General features: G+C 43.5%; 1 protein-coding gene across 2 annotated transcripts in view; it reads right to left on the bottom strand.

Annotated features, from left to right (window-relative positions):
• The window catches only part of LOC130362267 (heat shock factor protein 2-like), a 51,082-nt gene that overhangs the window by 7,536 nt on the left and 19,804 nt on the right, over positions 1-23,742 (bottom strand). For both annotated transcript variants that reach the window (XM_056566453.1, XM_056566454.1), the window contains exons 5-10: positions 23,470-23,545; positions 23,269-23,330; positions 23,097-23,181; positions 21,240-21,385; positions 20,894-21,148; positions 19,829-19,934 (exon numbers count right to left, since the gene is read on the bottom strand). In XM_056566453.1, the coding sequence (XP_056422428.1) occupies positions 19,829-19,934; positions 20,894-21,148; positions 21,240-21,385; positions 23,097-23,181; positions 23,269-23,330; positions 23,470-23,545 (730 nt within the window). The remainder of the gene's footprint in view (positions 1-19,828; positions 19,935-20,893; positions 21,149-21,239; positions 21,386-23,096; positions 23,182-23,268; positions 23,331-23,469; positions 23,546-23,742) is intronic.

The raw sequence follows: 23,742 nt of genomic DNA, 5'->3' as shown, positions 1-23,742 counted from the left end.
GTTACATATGCAAATAAGGTGTGTCAGGTAACCAATCAGGTGCTAGCATAGGTGATAAGAGACAAGGTAACATACAATACTTCCTCTTCTTTGCTGCTCCGCTCACAAGTTAAGTATTCATCAATTTTGCTCTTGTCTCATATACTTTTATAACGTTTTTTCTCACATTAATTCACACTATATATATATTGTGAGTATTATCATACATATATATATATACATTCTACAGTTTTTCATCACCTTTTTGTCACCATACCAATACTGCCGTCCGTTCCATTATCCTCTTATCACCAGATATAACATATATACACTTTCCCAAGCTTTCCCCTGGGTTTATCTTACTTTCGCTTCCTCACTCTTATCTCCGTTTCTTATACACTCCTCTTTCAAGAAAATACCCATTAATCTTCCCCTCGGTATCGCTGGTCTTGGCACCGCCGGACTTCTAGTGATATCACGTGAGCTGGTCCTCAGCTTCGCGCTCTTTCACCTCACGTTCTGTGACTGAAATTCCTGTCAGTCAGAACTTGGTTACTCCGGAGACGGCCGCGTCAGCATTAGCTAGTGCTTCTCAGTCATTCTTAGCCTGTGACGCCACCTACTGGTAAAAACCGGTATTTACCATCCAATATTGCGAATTGGATAGGAGAAATAGGTTTACTCCTTGTGTCATATATATATATATATATATATATATATATATATAATTTAATCTATACATATATAATTCCCCATATATATTCTCCATATCATTCAGTATATATATATACTACAATATGGCTGACGAGGATACATCTAAGGATATGGGGTCCAATTGTAATTTTCAAATTATGGATGGCAACGCCATACAATCTATGGTGAACCTGTCGGTTCAAAATGCAATGTCCAGCATACCTGAAATTGTGGCTCAATCAGTAGCCTTGGTCATGTCCCATCCTAATTACCAAAAATCCCCCAAAGCTGGACCATCTACCCCGTCGGATCAATTTTGGTCCGCGGAGGATTCCACATCCAAACTAGCCAAAGGATGGGGGAAATCTGGGAAGGCCTCCCATAAACGGCCTATGCCCACTACCGGTCCTTCAAAATCTTATAAAAAGTCTAGAGTGACTAAGGATCAGGTCCCTTGTCCTGCTACTACAAAGAGCAGATATACTGATGCTAAAAAGTCGCATCCCATACCCTCCACCCGGGAGGAGAAACATGACAGCCGGGTTAAGAGAGCATCCCGTAGAGAGAAACCGGACTCTTACAACACTTCCCCTGACCAATCCTCATCTGAGGAAGGGGAGATTTCTGAGGGGTATTCAGATTCCGAGTATGAGGACATCTCTGAGAATGAGGAATCTCCAGTAACAACTGAGATCCCCAAGTCAGTTATTATGGACAGTGCGGGTACTCCGTACTTTGACCCCAGTCTACTTAAACACCCCCGTTCTGGGGAATGGGAACCTCAACCCCAGGTATCCCAATTTTTGAACCTTTGGGTAAGGAAACCCATTGATAAGGCTACCCGCAACAGACTACGGGCAGAATGCCCACGACCTAGTATCCCTAACAAACTATCCATTACTCCAGAGATCGATCCTCCACTGGTTAAATACCTTAATAATACGGGTAAAAACCCCAAAAAAGGAGTAGATCGGTCCTTCAGGACGATCCAAGACAGATTTTTGGACCTACTTGGCCCACTGGCAAAAATTTTAGACCTCACAGAGGAAGCCAATACCTCGGGTAACCCAGTGAATTTAGAGGTCCTAAAAGGCTGGGCTCAAAGGGCCCTATGCATTTTTGGTGGCATTAACACTACCATCTGCACTGAACGCAAGAGGTCCATCCTTTTAAAATTGGATCCACAATTAATTAACTTAGCTACAACAGAACCGGATTCCCCCACTGATGGACTCCTCTTCGGTGATGACTTCATCAAAGAGATAAATAAATATGTGTCTCTCTTTTCATCACTAAATAAAGCCCAATCTTCCCTCAAGAAGGTTTTTCAACCTCGGGTTTTACCCAGGGCTGGGAAAAGAAGGGGCAATTTTCCCAGCCGCCAGTCTCAGGAGAGACAATATAATCGTGCCCCCCCAAGACCAGACAGGTTCCAGAATCCTGCCCCTGCCTATCAACCCAGTCCCTTCTTCCCCACAAGAGGAAGACCATGGAGAGCCAGAGGTCACCGCGGATACCCCAGATCCAGACCCAACAACGGTAAGTCCTTATCCGATGTTTTCTTCCCCACTTCCATTAGGAGGAAGGATTGCATATTTTTCCCATACTTGGGCCATGGTAACATCCGACCCTTGGGTCCTAAACTCAATCCTAGGTTATCAGATAGAATTTGTCCAAACTCCAATTCAATGTTCAATTCCACAACCAATTCATTTCTCAGAGGAGAACAAATCCCTTATAGAGACAGAAATCAAGGAGTTGATTTCCAAAAATGCAATCATTCAGGTACCCTTACATTCTCAGGGTTTCCTGAGCAACCTTTTTCTAGTGAAAAAGAAGGACGGGGGATACAGACCTGTCATAAATCTAAAAAATTTAAACAATTATGTGATCTATCAACATTTCAAGATGGAGGGCATCCACCTTTTGAGAGATCTGCTATTACCAGACGACTGGCTAGCGAAAATAGATCTCAAGGATGCATACCTCACAGTTCCAATACATCACGAATCTCAACCATACCTCCAATTTTTATGGAAGGATCAAAGATGGCAGTTCACCTGCCTACCATTCGGCCTATCCTCGGCCCCATGGTGCTTTACAAAGCTACTCAAACCAGTCGTGGCAGTTCTAAGAGCACGTGGAGTCCGTCTGATTATATATCTGGACGATATACTTCTTATGGCCCAATCTTTATCTCTAATTCGACTCCACATTCAATGGACTCTATCTCTTCTCTCCAATCTGGGCTTTATTATCAACACGGAAAAATCCATCCTTGCTCCCTCCAAGGAGGTAGAATTTTTGGGGTTCATGATAAACACCCAATCTGCCCTACTCAGCCTCCCTTCCAGGAGGATGAAGACCATTCGGAGGGAAATTTATTCCATCCTAAACAAACAAACAGTCTCTCTTCGTTCCATAGCCCGGGTAGTGGGTCTCCTTTCTGCTTCAATCCAAGCAATTTTCCCAGCCCCGCTTCATTATCGAGCTCTCCAACGTCTAAAAGCGCATCATCTTCGAAACGGCTTAGGATATTCAGACGAAATAGCCCTAACTCTAGATACCAAAGAAGAACTTCTTTGGTGGCTAAAACATCTTCAAGTTTGGAATGGAAAGACTATCTTCAATTCTGTTCCAGATCTGATTATAGAATCAGATGCCAGTCGTTCAGGTTGGGGGGCCCGATGCGGATCCTCTTCAACAGGAGGAAAATGGTCTCCAGAAGAATCTCTATTCCACATCAACTGTTTGGAATTACTGGCAGGGTTCTTCGCTCTCAAGAGCTTTGCGAAGAACAGATCAGATTGTTGCATCCTCTTACGGATGGACAATATCTCCGCAGTACAGTATATCAACAAACTTGGTGGTACGAAATCTTTTCTTCTGGCCAACATCGCCAAAGATCTTTGGCACTACTGTCTTCACAGAAACATCACCATCAAGGCAGAATACTTACCAGGTCTTTCCAATATCATCGCGGACTGGAACTCCCGTTTCCTTACGGATTCCAGCGATTGGCAATTGGATCCTCAGATATTCAATCGCATCAATTCCTTGTGGGGTCCTTTCCTCCTAGACCTCTTTGCATCCCGATTGAATCGACAGATTCATCGCTTTTACAGCTGGCGTCCCGATCCGGAGGCAGAGGGCATAGATGCCCTCCTCCAACATTGGCCCTTGGAGAACCTTTATGCATTTCCTCCCTTTATCCTGATTCCGAGAGTTCTCCTTCTCATAAAATCTCAGAAATCAACAGTAACTCTCATCACTCCTTGGTGGCCAACACAATCTTGGTTCCCTCAGATTCTGGAAATGCTTATCGATTTCCCTCGCTTACTCCCTTCTCATCCTTTCCTACTTCGGGATTCTCTAGGGAACCCTCATCCTCTCATAACATCCAACAATCTTCTGTTGATAGCCTGGTGTGTTTCGGGTCACCAGACCCGGGTTTCGGACTTTCTAACTCATCTAGAGAAATCCTCTCAGACGCCTGGGCTCCAGGTACCAGATCTGCTTACAGATCAGCCTGGAAAATTTGGTCTGGTTGGTGCATGCAACGGGGTTTGGATCCCGTACATGCACCTTTAAATCATATTATAAATTTTTTATCTTCATCTTTTGATACGGGAAAAGCTTACCGTACCATAAACGTCTATAGATCAGCCATTTCCTTCTACCACGCTCCTATTAATTATATATCTGTGGGTAAACATCCCTTAATTTGTAAATTACTAAAAGGCATAAAATTCAGACGTCCACCATTACCCAGATACCAGTCTACCTGGGATGTGAATATTCTCTTGCAATATTTGAATTCCTTAGGTGATAACCATTCCCTTACATTAAAAGTACTATCTTTTAAATTAACGGCCCTCCTTTGCTTGATATCCCTTAAACGAATTTCGGATGTCAGAGCCTTAGATATATCTCACAGACAGTTCTTACCTGATGGTGTTCGTTTTTCTATATACAGACGTACTAAAACTTCTCTTCATTCAGTATTCTATCCATCTTTCCCTCAACAGACACATCTCTGTGTAGTTTCATGCCTACAGGCTTACGAACAAAGAACACAATCTTTCCGTAACCCTTCTGACACTCAATTACTCATTTCCTTCTGTAAACCTTACCGTCCTGTTTCATCCCCTTCTTTGGCCAGATGGATGAAGCAGATTATGCAATTGGCAGGTATTGACATTTCTATCTTTAAAGCCCACTCCTCCAGAGGAGCCATGTCCACTAAGCTGAAACAATCAGGGGTATCCCTTTCGGATATTCTTAAAGCCGCCAATTGGAGTTCCGAATCAACTTTTAAAACCTTTTATTTCAGACCAGACTCGCATGTTTCTATGGCAATTGTTTAAACTTGTATATATCCTGTCATATTTTTATTCAAGTTTCCTTTCTATAGCTTTAAACTTGCAAAATGGAGCCTCCAGTCTTGTAATAAAATTGGGGATTTTCCTAGTCCCTTATGACGGAAAATATAGATTTTATTAAAGACAGGAGGCGAACATTTTCCCTCCCTTTATCCCTTCCCTTTATTATTATTATATTATCTTTGTTCTTTCAGTGTAACTTTTGGTTTGACAATTATCTTCGAGTCAACAGAACACTTGGCTACCTACATCTTCTAGGACTTGTTTCCAGTTCATAAAGTTGCTCCAGTCCATCGCTCAAAGGAACTTTTCCTCCACGTGATTTCCAACCTCAAGAACGAAAAAATTTTTGTGTGGACTTTACTCCATCTATATATATTTTTCTTGTTTACCAACAAGTGGACTTTAGTGTTTTTTCCTGTTATGTTTTAGGTTTATGCTATACTATATCGTTATACTGTGACATCAAAGAAGAGGAAGTATTGTATGTTACCTTGTCTCTTATCACCTATGCTAGCACCTGATTGGTTACCTGACACACCTTATTTGCATATGTAACGTTTTTTTCTATGTACCTTGTGATTATACCTTGCTGCTAACACCTGAGTAGTAAAAGAAGAGTATGCAAAATGTTCGCCTCCTGTCTTTAATAAAATCTATATTTTCCGTCATAAGGGACTAGGAAAATCCCCAATTTTACAACGTGTAAAACTACACATCAGGGGTCCTGTGTCAGAGAAATAGACAGCAGAGTCTTCTTTCTTGCGACCACACTGGCTACGAAAAGTGGCAGGGAACAGAATTATCTGGCCTCTTTTTAGAATAATATTGTGCTTTATGGACCTTCTTACCATTACTATGGCCTAGTATAGCCCTTCTCCCTGTTACTAGCCCAATGTTTCCAACCAGGGTGCCTCCAGCTGTTGCAAAACCACAACTACCAGCATGCCCGGAAAGCCTTTGGCTGTGCGGGCATGCTGGGAGTTGTACTTTTGCAACAGCTGGAGGCATGCTAGTTGGAAAACCCTGCACTACCAAATCAGGGTCCAGTCTGATTCAGGAGTCTAGGAGAGCTGGGTAGAAGACTTCGGCTGTCCAGGCATGCTGAGAGTTGTAGTTTTGGAGGCACCCTGTTGGGAAACACTGCACTAGCCACTACTTTCCATTTTACCATGTAGAATTCAAGAGGGAGCCCAGTATTTCCAGTAGAAAGGTTTCGCTTAGTGTCCATTATGACTTGGCGGCTGTTAAATGCATAAGGTGAGGGAATACGAGCCATTGCTCTTTTTAGATGCATACCTTTGGGCCATTAAGATAGTCAGAAGGACTCATTTGGACATTAGTGGAGAAAATCTGGAAAAAGAAAAGTAAAATTCAGTTTTTGAATTTTGTTTTCAAGATCCAAGGACCACTGAGCCAGGTTTTGTGCTTTGTAACCCACAATGGTCAGGCTAAAAGAAAAAGTCATCATGTAACCCATACATCCACTCTCAACAATGGCTTTGAACTATCACCTCCTGGGAAACAACATGAATTCATAGATGACTAAAACCCCTTTTGACACTACAGAATTAGGTCTCTATTTTATTAATAAAAAGCTCTGGCCCTTTAAATGGGTACTTCGCCCCTAGACATTTTATCCCCTATACATGGATAGGGGATAAGATATCTGATCGTGGGGGTCCCACCACTGTGGAACCCCGCAATCTCTCCTGCAGCCCCCTAGTCATCTGCAGCACGGAGCCAAAGTTTGCTCCGTCCCTGATGACTCACGATACAGGGGCCGGCGGTTTGTGATGTCATGCCCCACCCCCTTAATGCAAGTCTATGGAAGGGGGTGTGGCAATGACCACACCCCCTCCCACACACTTGCATTAGGGGGCAGGGCATGATGTCACGGGGGAGTGGGGCCGCGACATCACGAACCGCCGGCTCCTGTATAGTGAGTCATCAGGCACGGAGCAAACTTTGGCTCCGTGCTGCAGATGACTAAGGAGCTGCAGAAGAGATCGCAGGGGTCCCCAGCGGCGGGACCCCTGAGATAAGATGTTTAGGGGCGGAGTACCCCTTTTAAGGCCTCATTAACACAGCAGAATTGCCAAGTGGAATCTGGATGAAAAATTCAGCTTAGAAATTCTATTGCAGTAGACTCCAAAAGGGAGATTTATCAAAACCTGTGCAAAGGAAAAGTTGTCTCGTTGCCCCTATAGCAACCAATCAGATTGCTTCTTTCATTTTGCAGAGGCCTTGTTAAAAATGAAAGAAGTGAGCTGATTGGTTGCTATGGGCAACTTTTCCCCTGGACAGGTTTTGATAAATCTCCCCCCAATTGTTTTCCATGGGATACTGCTGCACCATGCACACGGCTGGATTTCCACGGCAAAAAAAATAAATCTACTGCAGAAACTCTGATTCAGACATGTCTAGTCTTTCTGCATGAAGATGCATTGCAGTCTATGGAGACTGTGCATTTCCCAGCAGTCCTAGTGCCAGCGTCTGCAGAAGTTTTCCGGATGGACATTCCGCTGTGTGAATAGGGCCTCAGGGAGACAGGAGTCAGGCTCTCCAAAGGCAGCATTGAAGTCTCACTTTCCTGTGTGATGCTCTGCATGTAGTGAGAGATTCAAATTAACCCTTTAAAAGCAGCTGTGTCCTGATTCTCTAGCAGATAACCTTGTTGAAGCACCTGTATCCTTGTCCTTCAACTTGTATATAATACATAGAAAAGGTGAGGACATTTTTTGCCTGATTTCAGTTTTTCTTTTTCTACAGCCCCTTGGTGAATTAATGTACATCTGGCAGCCCATCTGCATGCTATGGAGGCAATAAAATGAATGCTGCATTTTTTAAGTTTGTTGGCCTTTTCATAAGCCCAAGGAAAAAAAACATGATTTTAAGAGTCAACGAGGCAGGGCCAAGGTGCTGAATGGCTGCAGCACTCCCCGCTCTACCATGATTGATGTACAGAGCTCAGCTTACAGCATGTAGCCCTGTATACAGATCACATGCCTGTACCGTGCGCGCACACACAGTGACCAGGCTCATTCAGCACATTCCTGTGTCTGCCCCTTATTAGTATGCATGGTGCAGGCACTTGAATTGGCGCTGTAAGCCAAGCCCTGCATGTCAATCATTGCAGAGCAGTAGAGAAAGGGACAGTCAGGAGGTAGGTGTTCCTGTGGCACTTCAGAAGCTTAGCCCCGCCTCTTTGACTATTGAACCTAGGACAAAAACAGGATTTTATGAATTCTGAAAAGGCCAACAGCTTTACAAAATGTACTGTCCATTTTATTGCCCCATTATCTGTCAGCTCATAGCATGCAGATGTGTTGACAGATTCCCATTAATTCACCAGGTTTGTGACAAAATTTGAATAAAAATTTGTTTATATGAATCTCCCACTGTATTCTATATTGTTTATTGTATTGCCTCATTTGTGAGCCCATAACATGCAGGTGAGCTGCCAGAATAACTTTTATTATAATAAAACTTCACCCTGAATCCTGGCCAGATCAGACTAGTCCTTGTTGCCCATAGCAACCAATCAAAGCTCACCCGGGAAGAGCCGAGTACCCATACAGATCATGGGGAGTCCCAGCAGTCGGACTCCCCGCAATCTAAAACTTATCCTGTGGATAGAGGATACGCTTTTGTACATGATATCTCTTTTTTAAAGGGGTATTACATTTCAATATATAAAGACTATATAAATTAATGGGACCCTACATTGTTTACTTCCAGAAGATTAATGTCATGTGATAGACTCACAGGTACACACAGTCCAAACAGCACAGTTACTAGAGGTGGGTTTGGGGGACGAACCCTGCACCCATGTGATCATCAGAGGTTTTAATCCAACACCCCCCCCCCCCCCTCAGCCAGCGAGCCAAGCAGAATTTTCTTAAGTGCAGACAGGGACCAGGTATACGGCCTCCATTTTAGGACATAGTCAGTCTTCAGCCGCAACTCTGTCCTCCATCAGGCGAAACAGCGTCCTGCCTCCTCCCTCACACCAATCGCTGTCATCCTTCGGCCACAACTCCCTCCTCCCTCATCCAAAACTCCTTTATCCAAAACACCATCATGCCTCAGACGGTTCTCCTTCAGACGAAATTTCCTGCCGCATAGCAGAGCACATGCTACACAGCATTGTATAGCAGGGTCGAAATTGTGAAACTTCCACATGCGCTACAGAGTCTGTATAGCAGAGAGCTGACACGGAATAGCATATACAGCAGAACCCGTATAGCAGAGAGCCGACACAATAGCATATACAGCAGAACCCGTATAGCAGAGCCGACACGGAATAGCATATACAGCAGAACCCGTATAGCAGAGAGCCGACACAATAGCATATACAGCAGAACCCGTATAGCAGAGCCGACACGGAATAGCATATACAGCAGAACCCGTATAGCAGAGCCGACACGGAATAGCATATACAGCAGAACCCGTATAGCAGAGAGCCGACACGGAATAGCATATACAGCAGAACCCTTATAGCAGAGAGCCGACACGGAATAGCATATACAGCAGAACCCGTATAGCAGAGAGCCGACACAATAGCATATACAGCAGAACCCGTATAGCAGAAAGCATACACGGAATAGCATATACAGCAGAACCCGTATAGCAGAAAGCCGACACTGAATAGCATATACAGCAGAACCCGTATAGCAGAGAGCCGACACTGAATAGCATATACAGCAGAACCCGTATAGCAGAGAGCCGACACGGAATAGCATATACAGCAGAACCCGTATAGCAGAGAGCCGACACGGAATAGCATATACAGCAGAACCCGTATAGCAGAAAGCCGACACTGAATAGCATATACAGCAGAACCTGTATAGCAGAGCCGACACTGAATAGCATATACAGCAGAACCCGTATAGCAGAGAGCCGACACTGAATAGCATATACAGCAGAACCCGTATAGCAGAAAGCCGACACTGAATAGCATATACAGCAGAACCCGTATAGCAGAAAGCCGACACTGAATAGCATATACAGCAGAACCCGTATAGCAGAGAGCCGACACAATAGCATATACAGCAGAACCCGTATAGCAGAGAGCCGACACTGAATAGCATATACAGCAGAACCCGTATAGCAGAGAGCAGACATTGAATAGCATATACAGTAGAACCCGTATAGCAGAAAGCAGACACTGAATAGCATATACAGCAGAACCCGTATAGCAGAGAGCAGACACTGAATAGCATATACAGCAGAACCCGTATAGCAGAGAGCCGACACTGAATAGCATATACAGCAGAACCCATATAGCAGAGAGCAGACACTGAATAGCATATACAGCAGAACCCGTATAGCAGAAAGCCGACACTGAATAGCATATACAGCAGAACCCGTATAGCAGAAAGCCGACACTGAATAGCATATACAGCAGAACCCGTATAGCAGAGAGCCGACACTGAATAGCATATACAGCAGAACCCGTATAGCAGAGAGCAGACACTGAATAGCATATACAGTAGAACCCGTATAGCAGAAAGCAGACACTGAATAGCATATACAGCAGAACCCGTATAGCAGAGAGCCGACACTGAATAGCATGTACAACAGAACCCGTATAGCAGAAAGCCGACACTGAATAGCATATACAGCAGAACCCGTATAGCAGAAAGCCGACACTGAATAGCATATACAGCAGAACCCGTATAGCAGAAAGCCGACACTGAATAGCATATACAGCAGAACCTGTATAGCAGAGAGCCGACACTGAATAGCATGTACAACAGAACCCGTATACCAGAGAGCCGACACCGAATAGCATATACAGCAGAACCCGTATAGCAGAAAGCAAACACTGAATAGCATATACAGCAGAACCCGTATAGCAGAGAGCCGACACTGAATAGCATATACAGCAGAACCCGTATAGCAGAGAGCAGACACTGAATAGCATATACAGTAGAACCCGTATAGCAGAAAGCAGACACTGAATAGCATATACAGAAGAACCTGTATAGCAGAGAGCCGACACTGAATAGCATGTACAACAGAACCCGTATAGCAGAAAGCCGACACTGAATAGCATATACAGCAGAACCCGTATAGCAGAAAGCCGACACTGAATAGCATATACAGCAGAACCCGTATAGCAGAAAGCCGACACTGAATAGCATATACAGCAGAACCTGTATAGCAGAGAGCCGACACTGAATAGCATGTACAACAGAACCCGTATACCAGAGAGCCGACACCGAATAGCATATACAGCAGAACCCGTATAGCAGAAAGCAAACACTGAATAGCATATACAGCAGAACCCGTATAGCAGAAAGCCGACACTGAATAGCATATACAGCAGAACCCGTATAGCAGAGAGCCGACAGTGAATAGCATATACAGCAGAACCCGTATAGCAGAAAGCAGACACTGAATAGCATATACAGCAGAACCTGTATAGCAGAGAGCAGACACTGAATAGCATATACAGCAGAACCTGTATAGCAGAGAGCAGACACTGAATAGCATATACAGCAGAACCCGTATAGCAGAGCCGACACTGAATAGCATATACAGCAGAACCCGTATAGCAGAAAGCCGACACTGAATAGCATATACAGCAGAACCTATATAGCAGAGAGCCGACACTGAATAGCATGTACAACAGAACCCGTATACCAGAGAGCCGACACCGAATAGCATATACAGCAGAACCCGTATAGCAGAAAGCAAACACTGAATAGCATATACAGCAGAACCCGTATAGCAGAAAGCCGACACTGAATAGCATATACAGCAGAACCCGTATAGCAGAGAGCAGACACTGAATAGCATATACAGCAGAACCCGTATAGCAGAAAGCAGACACTGAATAGCATATACAGCAGAACCCGTATAGCAGAAAGCCGACACTGAATAGCATATACAGCAGAACCCGTATAGCAGAGAGCCGACAGTGAATAGCATATACAGCAGAACCCGTATAGCAGAGAGCAGACACTGAATAGCATATACAGCAGAACCTGTATAGCAGAGAGCAGACACTGAATAGCATATACAGCAGAACCCGTATAGCAGAGCCGACACTGAATAGCATATACAGCAGAACCCGTATAGCAGAAAGCAGACACTGAATAGCATATACAGCAGAACCCGTATAGCAGAGCCGACACTGAATAGCATATACAGCAGAACCCGTATAGCAGAAAGCAGACACTGAATAGCATATACAGCAGAACCCGTATAGCAGAGCCGACACTGAATAGCATATACAGTAGAACCCGTATAGCAGAAAGCAGACACTGAATAGCATATACAGCAGAACCCGTATAGCAGAGAGCCGACACTGAATACCATGTACAGCAGAACCCGTATAGCAGGGAGCCGACACTGAATAGCATATACAGCAGAACCCGTATAGCAGAGAGCCGACACTGAATAGCATATACAGCAGAACCCGTATAGCAGAAAGCCGACACTGAATAGCATATACAGCAGAACCCGTATAGCAGAGAGCAGACACTGAATAGCATATACAGCAGAACCCGTATAGCAGAGAGCCGACACTGAATAGCATATACAGCAGAACCCGTATAGCAGAGAGCCGACACTGAATAGCATATACAGCAGAACCCGTATAGCAGAGAGCCGACACCGAATAGCATATACAGCAGAACCCGTATAGCAGAAAGCAGACACTGAATAGCATATACAGCAGAACCCGTATAGCAGGGAGCAGACACTGAATAGCATATACAGCAGAACCCGTATAGCAGAGAGCCGACACTGAATAGCATATACAGCAGAACCCGTATAGCAGAGAGCAGACACTGAATAGCATATACAGTAGAACCCGTATAGCAGAGAGCAGACACTGAATAGCATATACAGCAGAACCCGTATAGCAGGGAGCAGACACTGAATAGCATATACAGTAGAACCCGTATAGCAGAAAGCAGACACTGAATAGCATATACAGCAGAACCCGTATAGCAGAGAGCAGACACTGAATAGCATATACAGCAGAACCTGTATAGCAGAGAGCCGACACTGAATAGCATGTACAACAGAACCCGTATAGCAGAAAGCCGACACTGAATAGCATATACAGCAGAACCCGTATAGCAGAGAGCCGACAGTGAATAGCATATACAGCAGAACCCGTATAGCAGAAAGCAGACACTGAATAGCATATACAGCAGAACCCGTATAGCAGAGAGCCGACAGTGAATAGCATATACAGCAGAACCCGTATAGCAGAGAGCAGACACTGAATAGCATATACAGCAGAACCTGTATAGCAGAGAGCAGACACTGAATAGCATATACAGCAGAACCCGTATAGCAGAGAGCAGACACTGAATAGCATATACAGCAGAACCCGTATAGCAGAGCCGACACTGAATAGCATATACAGCAGAACCCGTATAGCAGAAAGCAGACACTGAATAGCATATACAGCAGAACCCGTATAGCAGAGCCGACACTGAATAGCATATACAGCAGAACCCGTATAGCAGAAAGCAAACACTGAATAGCATATACAGCAGAACCCGTATAGCAGAAATGCTTCAGCAGGCATCCAGGGAAAACGCCGATGGGGGCCATGTAGGCCCCCCCCATGTCGGCGATCGCCTCAAATCGCTAGGGAAATCGCCCCTGCGATCTGTGGAGATACCGACCGCCCGGTAATTTTGCATGATTCCGGCTGTAACAGAAAGCCAGGACCATGCTGAAGTATAGGAGCTAGGTGGCAAGCCTGCCACCTCCTCCTATCCCCTGCGATTCATCGGTTAGCTAACCGACCAATCGCAGGGGGGGGGGCGGTTACTTCCTCCCGCCTTGCCCCGCGAAGTCCGGAGAGGACGGGAGGAAGACCAGAGGACGCGGCGGGGGAGTGCTGGGGCCCGGCCCGGCCCCGGTACTTACCTCGTCCTTGAAGACCCAGATCCCGGCGATGAAGAAGGCGGCGGCGGCGACAGGAGAGTTCCTCTTCAGCTGCAGTCGGGCCCTTGGCGTCTGGGCATGCTGGGAGTTGCAGTTTTGCAACATCTGGAGGTACACAGTTTGGAGACCACTGTGCCCTTACAGATGTTGCAAAACTACACATCCTCAGCATGCCCTTACTGTCCAGGCATGCTGGGAGTTGTAGTTCTGTAACATCTGGCCCTTCAGATGTTGCAGAACTACAACTCCCAGCATGCCTGGACAGTTTTGGCATACTGGGAGTTGTAGATTTGCAGCATCTGGAGGGCTACAGCTTGGACACCACTACACAGTGGTCCCCAAACTGTTCTCCTCCAGCTGTTGCGTAACCACTACTCCCAATATGCCCTTCGGCTATCTGGGAGTTGTGGTTTTGCAACAACTGGAGGCACACTGGTTGGGAAACATTGTCTGTTTCCTAACTCAGTGTTTCCCAACCCGTGTGCCTCCAGCTGTTGCAAAACTATAACTACCAGCATGCACTGATAGACCGTGCATGCTGGGAGTTGTAGTTTTGCAACAGCTGGAGGTCCCCCCCTTGTGAATCTACAGGGTACATTCACATGGGCAGGTGGCTTACAGTGAGTATCAGGCTGCAAGTTTGCGATGCAGCAAATTTTGCGCGGCAGCTCAAACTCGCAGCGGGAAACTCGCTGTAATCCCCTGCCCGTGTGACTGTACCCTAAAAACACTACACTGCACTACACTAACACAAAATAAAATAAGTAAAAAAACACTACATATACCCCTACACAGCCCCCCTCCCCAATAAAAATGAAAAACGCCTGGTACGCCACTGTTTCCAAAATGGAGCCTCCAGCTGTTGCAAAACAACAACTTCCAGTATTGCCGGACAGCCGTTTACTGTCCAAGCATGCTGGGAGTTTTGCAACAGCTGGAGGCACCCTGTTTGGGAATCGCTGGCGTAGAATACCCCTATGTCCACCCCTATGCAAATCACTAATTCAGGCCTCAAATGCGCATGGCGCTCTCACTTCAGAGCCCTGTCGTATTTCAAGGCAACAGTTTAGGGCCACATATGGGGTATCGCCGTACTCGGGAGAAATTGCCTAAAATTTTGGGGGGCTTATTCTCCTTTCACCCCTTATGAAAAGGGGAAGTTGGGGTCTACACCAGCATGTTAGAGTAAAAAAAAAATTTTTTACAATAACATGCTGGTATTGCTTTATACTTTTCATTTTGACAAGAGGTAAAAGGGAAAAAAGCCCCCCAAAATTTGTAATGCAATTTCTCCCGACTACGGAGATACCCCATATGTGGGAGCAAAGTGCTCTGGGGGCGCACAACAAGGCCCAGAAGGGAGAGTGCGCCATGTACATTTGAGGTGATTTGCACAGGGGTGGCTGATTGTTACAGCAGTTTTGACAAACGCAAAAAAAAAAAAAAAAAAAAAAAAAAAAAAAAAACACATGTGACCCCATTTCGGAAACTACACCCCTCATGGAATGTAATGAGGGGTGCAGTGAGAATTTACACCCCACTGGTGTCTGACAGATCTTTGGAACAGTGGGCTGTGCAAATTAAAAATTTTGTACAGCCCACTGTTCCAAAGATCTGACAGACACCAGTGGGAGTAAGTGCTCACTGTACCCCTTATTACGTTCCTCAAGGGGTCTAGTTTCCAAAATGGTATGCCATGTGGGGGTTATTTTGCTGTCCTGGCACCATAGGGGCTTCCTAAATGCAACATGCCCCCCAAAAACCATTTCTGAAAAATGTACTCTCCAAAATCCCCTTGTCGCTCCTTCCCTTCTGAGCCCTCTACTGCGCCCGACGAACACTTTACATAGACATATGAGGTATTTCCTTTCTCGAGAGAAATTGGGTTACAAATTTTAGGAAGATTTTTCTCCTTTTACCCCTTGCAAAAATTCAAAAACTGGGTCTACAAGAACATGCGAGTGGAAAAAATGAAGATTTTGAATTTTCTCCTTCACTTTGCTGCTATTCCTGTGAAACACCTAAAGGGTTAAAATGCTGACTGAATGTCATTTTGAATACTTTGGGGGTGCAGTTTTTATAATGGGGTCTTTTATGGGGCATTTCTAATATGAAGACCCTTCAAATCCACTTCAAACCTGAACTGGTCCCTGAAAAATAGTGAGTTTGAAAATTTTGTGAAAAATTGGAAAATTGCTGCTGAACTTTGAAGCCCTCTGAGGTCTTCCAAAAGTAAAAACACGTCAATTTTATGATTAAAACATAAAGTAGACATATTGTATATGTGAATAAAATAAAACAATATTTGGAATATCTATTTTAATTACAAACAGAGAGCTTCAAAGTTAGAAAAATGCTAAATTTTCAAATTTTTCATCAAATTTGGGGATTATTCACCAAGAAAGGATGCGAGTTACCACAAAATGTTACCACTATGTTAAAGTAGAATATGTCACGAAAAAAACAATCTCGGAATCAGAATGATAACTAAAAGCGTTCCAGAGTTATTAATGTTTTAAAGTGACAGTGGTCAAATGTTCAAAAAATGGCCGGGTCCTAAGGTGTAAAATGGCCTGGTCCTTAAGGGGTTAAGCATAAAAAACATGTCAGTTATATTAAGGCATAGAAACAAGTACTCCAAGTAAGGCTAGGTTCATACTACGCTTTTGTCTTAGTTTTTTTCTAAAAACACGTTGAACTGATGCTAAAAATGGACGCTGCCATATACCCTACAGCTTAATCCTTTTCCATTCACTTAGTAAGAAAAAACTGACCATAAGCCCACATTTTTCACTGTACACAAAAACATGGTTGACCGTTTAATTTTGCTGGAGACAACCAGGCTTATGTGCTGGTCCTACCTTGTACACAGGGCCAGCGTCAGGGGTACAGTCAATACCCCAGTAGGGGGCCCAGGCCCCTGTGGCACCCCCCTGGAGAAGCCCCAGCACAGAAGCACAAGACGGCTGTTTAAACAGTGGTTCTGTACGTCCGTCGGCCACATCATTCACCCCCCTCCTTCCCTGATCCCCTGTGCCACTTTATTCCCTGTGCCAAATCACCCCCCCCCCCTTATTACCCGCTGTGCCACATAATTTCCTCTTGATCCCCCTATGCTATTTCATTCCCCCTTAACTACACAGGGTATAAACAGGGCATGAAATGATACAGGGGAGGGATGAGTGATTAAACAGCACTGGGAGATTCTACTGTAATGTCGCTTATTATCATGTTTTATAGGTAATTACACTCTATAGTGAGTACAGTAAAAGTATTCCGTCATTTAGGCTGGGTTCACACCACATTTTGTTAAATACGGTTCCCGTATACAGCTGGGAGGAGGGGGGCGGGGCTTAATCGCAGTGCCCGCACTCAGCCGTATTCGGGAACCGTATTTAATGTATGTCTATGAGCCGACCGGAGTGAACCGCAGCCTCCGCTCGGCTTTGTTTTCGGGTGTATGCGGTTTCCCGACCGTAGGCAAAAATGTGGTCGACCGCGTGGTCGACCGGTCGGGAAACTGCATACACCCGAAAACAAAGCCGACCGGAGGCTGCGGTTCACTCCGGTCTGCTCATAGACATACATTAAATACTGTTCCCAAATACGGCTGAGTGCGGGCGCAGCGATTAAGGCCCCCCCCCCCTACTCCCAGCCGTATACGGGAACCGTATTTAACAAAACGTGGTGTGAACCCAGCCTTAGAAAGATTTTTGAGCTTTTTTCCCAATAGGGGACATCTCTCAATAGCAGACACTTTTTAAATTCCCCGTGACTGTCCACTTTTGGGAGATTCTACTATACTTTAACCCCTTAAGGACGCAGGGTTTTTCAGTTTTTGCGAAATTCTTATCACCTTCTAAAAATCACAACTGTTTCTATTTTGCACATACAGACCCATATTAGGGCTTATTTTTTGCGCCACCAATTGTACTTTGTAATTCCATCAATCATTTCACCACAAAATTTATGGTGAAGCCAGAAAAAAAAAGATAATTTGTGGGGAAAAATTGGGGAAAAAAAGCCATTTTGTATATTTTGGGGGCTTCCGATTCTACGCAGTACACTTTCCGGTAAAAATGACACCAGATCTTTATTCTGTAGGTCCATACGGTTACAAGGATACCAAATTAATGTAGGTTTTATTTATTTTACTACTTTAGAAAAAATATAAAACTACATGCATTAATATGTGTAAAATTGTCATCTTCTTACCCCTATAACTACAAGGATGTAGGAGGGTTCATTTTTTTTGCGCCATGATCTTAAGTTTTTATCGGCACTATTCTTGTTTTGATGGGACTTTTTGATTGCTTAATACATTTTTTTTAGGGTATACAAAGTGACAAAAAATAAGTAATTTTGGACTTTAGATTTTTTTTTTTACGTCTAGTACGCCATTGACCGTGCAGTTTAATTAACATTATATTTTTATAGTTCGGACATTTACACACGGCGATACAACATGTTTATTTTTATTCTAGTTACATATTTTTATATGGAATTTGGGAAAGGGGGGGTGATTCAAACTTTTAATATGGAAGGGGTTAATTAGTGCTTTTTAAAACTTTTTATTTATTTTACACTTTTACACTACATCACTAGGGAGCAGTTAAAGGTCCCTTTAGACGGCGCTGTCAGCTTTGACAGCGGAGATCTAAAGGGTTAATAGCCGCCCACAGCAATCGCTGCATGTCCGGCTATTAACAGCAGCCTCCAGCTACAAGAATCAGCTGGAGGCTGGCCGGGATGACACTGGCTCGAGGTGGGAGCCCGCGCCATACACTTCTTGCTGTCTCAGGACGAGTTGGCTTGTCTTTATACGTCAACAAGTTAAATGTAGACAAACACGTGGTGTGAACCTAGCCTACCTAAAATGAGAGTTCTTAGGCTATACGAACACACTGTATCTTGGCACATTTTCTGAGCCGTAAAACATTCGTTTTATATTTCAAGGCGGTCACATTCTGTAAGAACATAATTATTACAGACATGAAATTTAAGGATTTATCTGATGATTTAAATAAAATAATCAAAAAATTGAAAAAAATTTAATAAAACAAAAAAAAAGCCTTAGGAATAATAGGTGCACCCTTTCATCTTTTCTGGTCCATGCTGCTTTTTCTAATGCCCCATTTCTATATACCCGATCCGTTTGTTGGCCCTGTTCTTCCCGTCAGACACTGCTCTGAGGCAACATTTCCTGGCAGTCAGTGCAGCGCCGTTCTGACTGCTGCGTATACTCCCAATGTGCACCAAATCCCCTTGTTGGACAGACTGCGAGACAGAGGAGCACACGCACAAAGCACTACACGCTCGCCACCTCAGGCTGTTTTTTTTCATAACAGTGTCACATCACAGCTGTGGGCTTGGATTGCTGCTATGGTTTTGGAAGTTAGCATAGCTTACCAGGAGACTATGCAGCAAGCCAGGCTCCTAGCCAAAACAAAGGCCATATGGTCTTTATCTCACATGCAGGGGCGAGATGAGACGAAGAGGACAAGGGACGGCATGTTTTCCACTACTTCCTGATGGTTAATATATACTGAAGCAGCAAAAATTGAGCGGCTCATTTAATGCAAGTAAATTAGACTACTTGTTAGACCCGGCATGAGGGGACAAGTTAAAACTATTTTTACTATCGGAGAACCACTTTAACTGGACTACTTCTGGGTCATCTTATCAATCAGCTGGTGTTAGCTGGAACAAAAATCAATAAATATGAATAAAAATAAAAAATATTACAGACTTTGCCTATAAAACAGGCATTTTTCCTGTCTCAAAATAAAGACCAAATATTACAATAATGCTGTTCAATATAAGCAAAGGGGAAGAATTAAAATAATTGTTCATACATCTACCAGCAGGTCTCTGTCTATGCTGAACTGACGTCCAGATAGTAAAGCTTTGAAGTCTTCTAATGTGCAGTCAATGCTGTCTAGATAATCGATCAGTTCCACTCTGTAAAACAAAAGACAAGTTCAGCAAATACAACATCAGCTTTACTAGTCAAACTTGGGCGCAAATAAAAAAAAAAATTATGTTTTAAAAAATCTAGAAAAATCCCCCTAATTTTTTTAATTGCCCCCCCCCCCCAAATATAACACTGCAAAAAAGAAACACATTTGGTTTTACCACAAAATTTAATTGTCTGAAATGTTACATTAATTTAGATTAAAAGGCATAAAGGAAGTGTGAAGTTAAAAACTAAAGTTCATGGGGCAAAAAATTTACAGCTCAGTAGGTGGAAAGAAGCAAACTGGTACTTGATTTGCTGAGACTATTTTTACAAACATCTTATAACCAATTAGACATATTAAAGGAAAACTGTCATCCCGGTCACCCACCCTAAACCCAATACACTGGGTTATAGTGCAGGTGAACAGGAGACTGATGCAGGGTATCGTATTAACTTCTCCTATGAAGGTCCACTTCTTTCTTTGGCGAATTGCGCATTGGAGGCGTGCCCGCCGGGTGAATTTGAATATTCATGGGTGCTGGTCACATGAGCGCTCAGCAGGCTCAAGCACCAAATGAAATACCAATTTGCCAAATGTACCGGACAGAAGGTACATATGTTAATCAGAGAGCCTGCATCGGTCTCCTGTTCACCAGCCCTATAACCCAGTGTATTGGGTTTAGTGTATGGGATGATCTCTATGGGGGTCCCTCAACTTGACTTGCAGGTGAGCCATCGGCTACTGCAATTTGGTATAGAATGAATGGAGAGGTGATAATCTGTAAATATGCTATGTGTATGACTGGTAAATTCCAAGATGAAAATCCACAGTATAGGGGATAACCATTATATCTGTTGGTGCCGACTGCTCGGACCCTCATTGATCCTTTGAACGGAGCAACACATTCAGCACTTCACTTATTTTTCATAAGGCCTCTTTATGCGGTGTATTAGCACTTACTTTCCAAGCAGATTGATATTCTGAGAAATGACACCACTTTCATTAAGAATAGAATCCATCATGGAGACAGGGTCCTCTGTGCTAAGTGAAGACTGGTTGTTCAGTTGCAGAGGACCAGACATCAGTGGGCTTGAAACGTCCTCCCGTACTGGGCTCAGTGACCCAATTGCATCTGCGGCTCTATCTTGAGTAACTGGGACATTTTCATCTTCACTGTCATCCTCCACTATTACAATTTCGGGGGAACTGTGAGCACTAGTAGAAACATTAAGAATTTACACTTTTTTTTTACCTGCAATTTCCAACATAAAGCATATATTATATGGTTAAATGTAAGAGGTCTTACTTTACTGTATCAGGAGAGGGAGTATTTGAAATGTCAGGGGTGGCATGGTTTTTCTCTCCTTCATCCTCCATGTTGTCAGTTATGTCATAGATTACTATATCATCAGAAATCTCCCCTCTGTTTAAAGCTTCTGTCCTAAGTGGGACCTGCAAAGATCAGAGAAAAAAAAAAAAAAAAGTATATAGGATTATTTTTCTGCCACTAAGGGCCTGCAAACATGTCCAGAATACAAATAACTGAATCTTTGCATCCAACATCCCATACATTGGCTTATATGATGAAATAGCCTGCAGACCATCTTGCATAGCTGCCCCCCCTCAGTTGGTTTTCAGAGGATAAAAAGACACTCGGGGAGATTTATCAAAACCTGTCCAGAGAAAAAGTTGCCCATAGCAACCAATCAGATCGCTTCTTTCATTTTTGAAGAGGCCTGTGAAAAATGAAAGCAGCAAACTGATTGATTGCTATGGGCAAGTCAGCAACTTTTCCACTGGACAGGGTTTGATGAATCTCCCCCACTGTCTTTTGATCCAGTGCCTACAGACTGGGTGGCAGCTAAGCTGGATGAATGGACATGAGTCAATGCCAGCCTTAGAAATCATCAAGTATTTGGTTACTCCCAACAACTGGGATCAAACATTTCCCATGTAACACACATTGTGGAAAACAAATCTTTCCAAATGGAATTGATGGCACACGTACCTGTGATGCATAAAATGTTACCATTTTGCAGAGGCTTTGCTACATCTTTCAGGCTTATACAAACTCCTTAAGGACGAAGGGCGTAGATGCGGGCTACATGTGCTTCATACCCAGTGGGCCCCAGTTACCATCAGCAGCCAGGACCCAAAGGTAATGCTGGACGGGTCGATGTCTGGCATTAACCCTTTAGATGTGGCAATCAAAGTTGATTGTGGTGTCTAAATGTGGGAAATTCAGTTGTCAGCCAAATCAGGGAGCTGATTGCGATCACAGCAACAAAATCAGAGTCCCAATCAGCTGAGAGGGCAGGTGGAAGGTCCCTACCAATTGGCGCTCCTTCAGTGCAGGAAGCCAGCACTAATGAAGCGCAGATGACGCAGATCAATGATGCTGTGCTATGTTCAGTATATGCAATTGTAAGAAGAAAAAAAAAAAATAGTGAATAAACCCCTTCAATAATAAAAGTCGACATCACCCTTTTTTTTTTAACCCCTGGAGGACCGGGCCATTTTTTATTTTTGCTCTTTCGATTTTTCCTCCTCCCATTCTTAAAATCATAACGTTTTCAATTTTCCACCTACAGACCCATATGAGGGCTTGTTTTTACTTTATAATGGCATTAATCATTTCACCACAAAATCTATGGCGAAACCAAAAAGCCGGGAAGTTGTTTTTTTTAAAACATTTTAGACACTGCGATAAACTTTGATCTCAGTGTCTAAGGGGTTATTATATATATCACTGTATCTGCTGCCGGGAACCACCCCGCTATGACCCGCGCTAAGCTCCTGAGCGCACGTCATAGAAGGGGAGCGGGACAAGGGCGTACAGGTATGCCCTTTGTCCTCAAGAGGTTAAATAATGTAAAACAAAAATAAACATAAGCATAGATGGATTCACCACATGCGTGAATGTCCGAACTATTCAACTATAATGTTAATTATACCGTGGGGTCAATGGCTTAATAGTCAAAAAAAGGCTAGAATAGAAAATTTTTGGTCACTTCATACATAGATATGAATGGAGGGGCGTGTTTTGACCAGCTGCCATGCTGGGTACAAAACTCACCTTAGCAGAGCCAGGGTCCGAACAATCAGACATTTATCCCCTATCCAGCAGACATCTTCTTTAATGGTTAAATAAAAATAAACTTACATGGCGTTTGTCCTCTCCAGTTTCTTTAACCAATGTCTGTAGTATAGTGGCTTTAGGGGAACTTTTTGTGTTCAGAAGTAATGGCCTTCAAAACAACAATAGAAAACATTAGTTACTGTTAACATTGTCTGGCATCAAAACAGAAACTCAAAACAAAAACAAAAAAACTTACTGTTTTCTCTTCAAGCTCACTAAGCTATTATTCTGCACCAAGGTCACAATGAACTGGACAATCTGAAAATAGGAGGAGACATTAAAAAAGAAAAAATCAAGTCTCTAAACAAGTTTTCCAAAACAGGACAAGGCAAGTATGAACCTTCCCTCCTGTACCACAGATAGAATGGAAAAACATTCTTAAAATGTATCATCTTACCTTTCTAATAACTTGCTGCTGTTGAGAGTGTTTAGCCCGCAGATCTGTAATTTCTCTCCATAATGCTTCATTTTCCCTGCAAGGAAAATACCAAGTTATGAGCACAAGAGAGGAATACGACCAATGACTAAAGGAGTTCATCGAATGACCATATTAAGAAGATATCCAGGATCATTAATTGGGCACTGTCATTAAAAGTAATTTTGGCTATTTCACTCCTTATGGTAAATAAAAAAATATTTCGAATGTACTTTAAAAAAAAAATTTTTTAAA

This window comes from Hyla sarda, chromosome 3 (genome assembly GCF_029499605.1).
Source record: "Hyla sarda isolate aHylSar1 chromosome 3, aHylSar1.hap1, whole genome shotgun sequence".
In the NCBI taxonomy this organism is placed as follows: Eukaryota; Metazoa; Chordata; class Amphibia; order Anura; family Hylidae; genus Hyla; species Hyla sarda.
The sequence above is the reverse complement of the archived record's forward strand: the minus strand, read 5'-3'. Positions and strand labels throughout refer to the sequence as shown.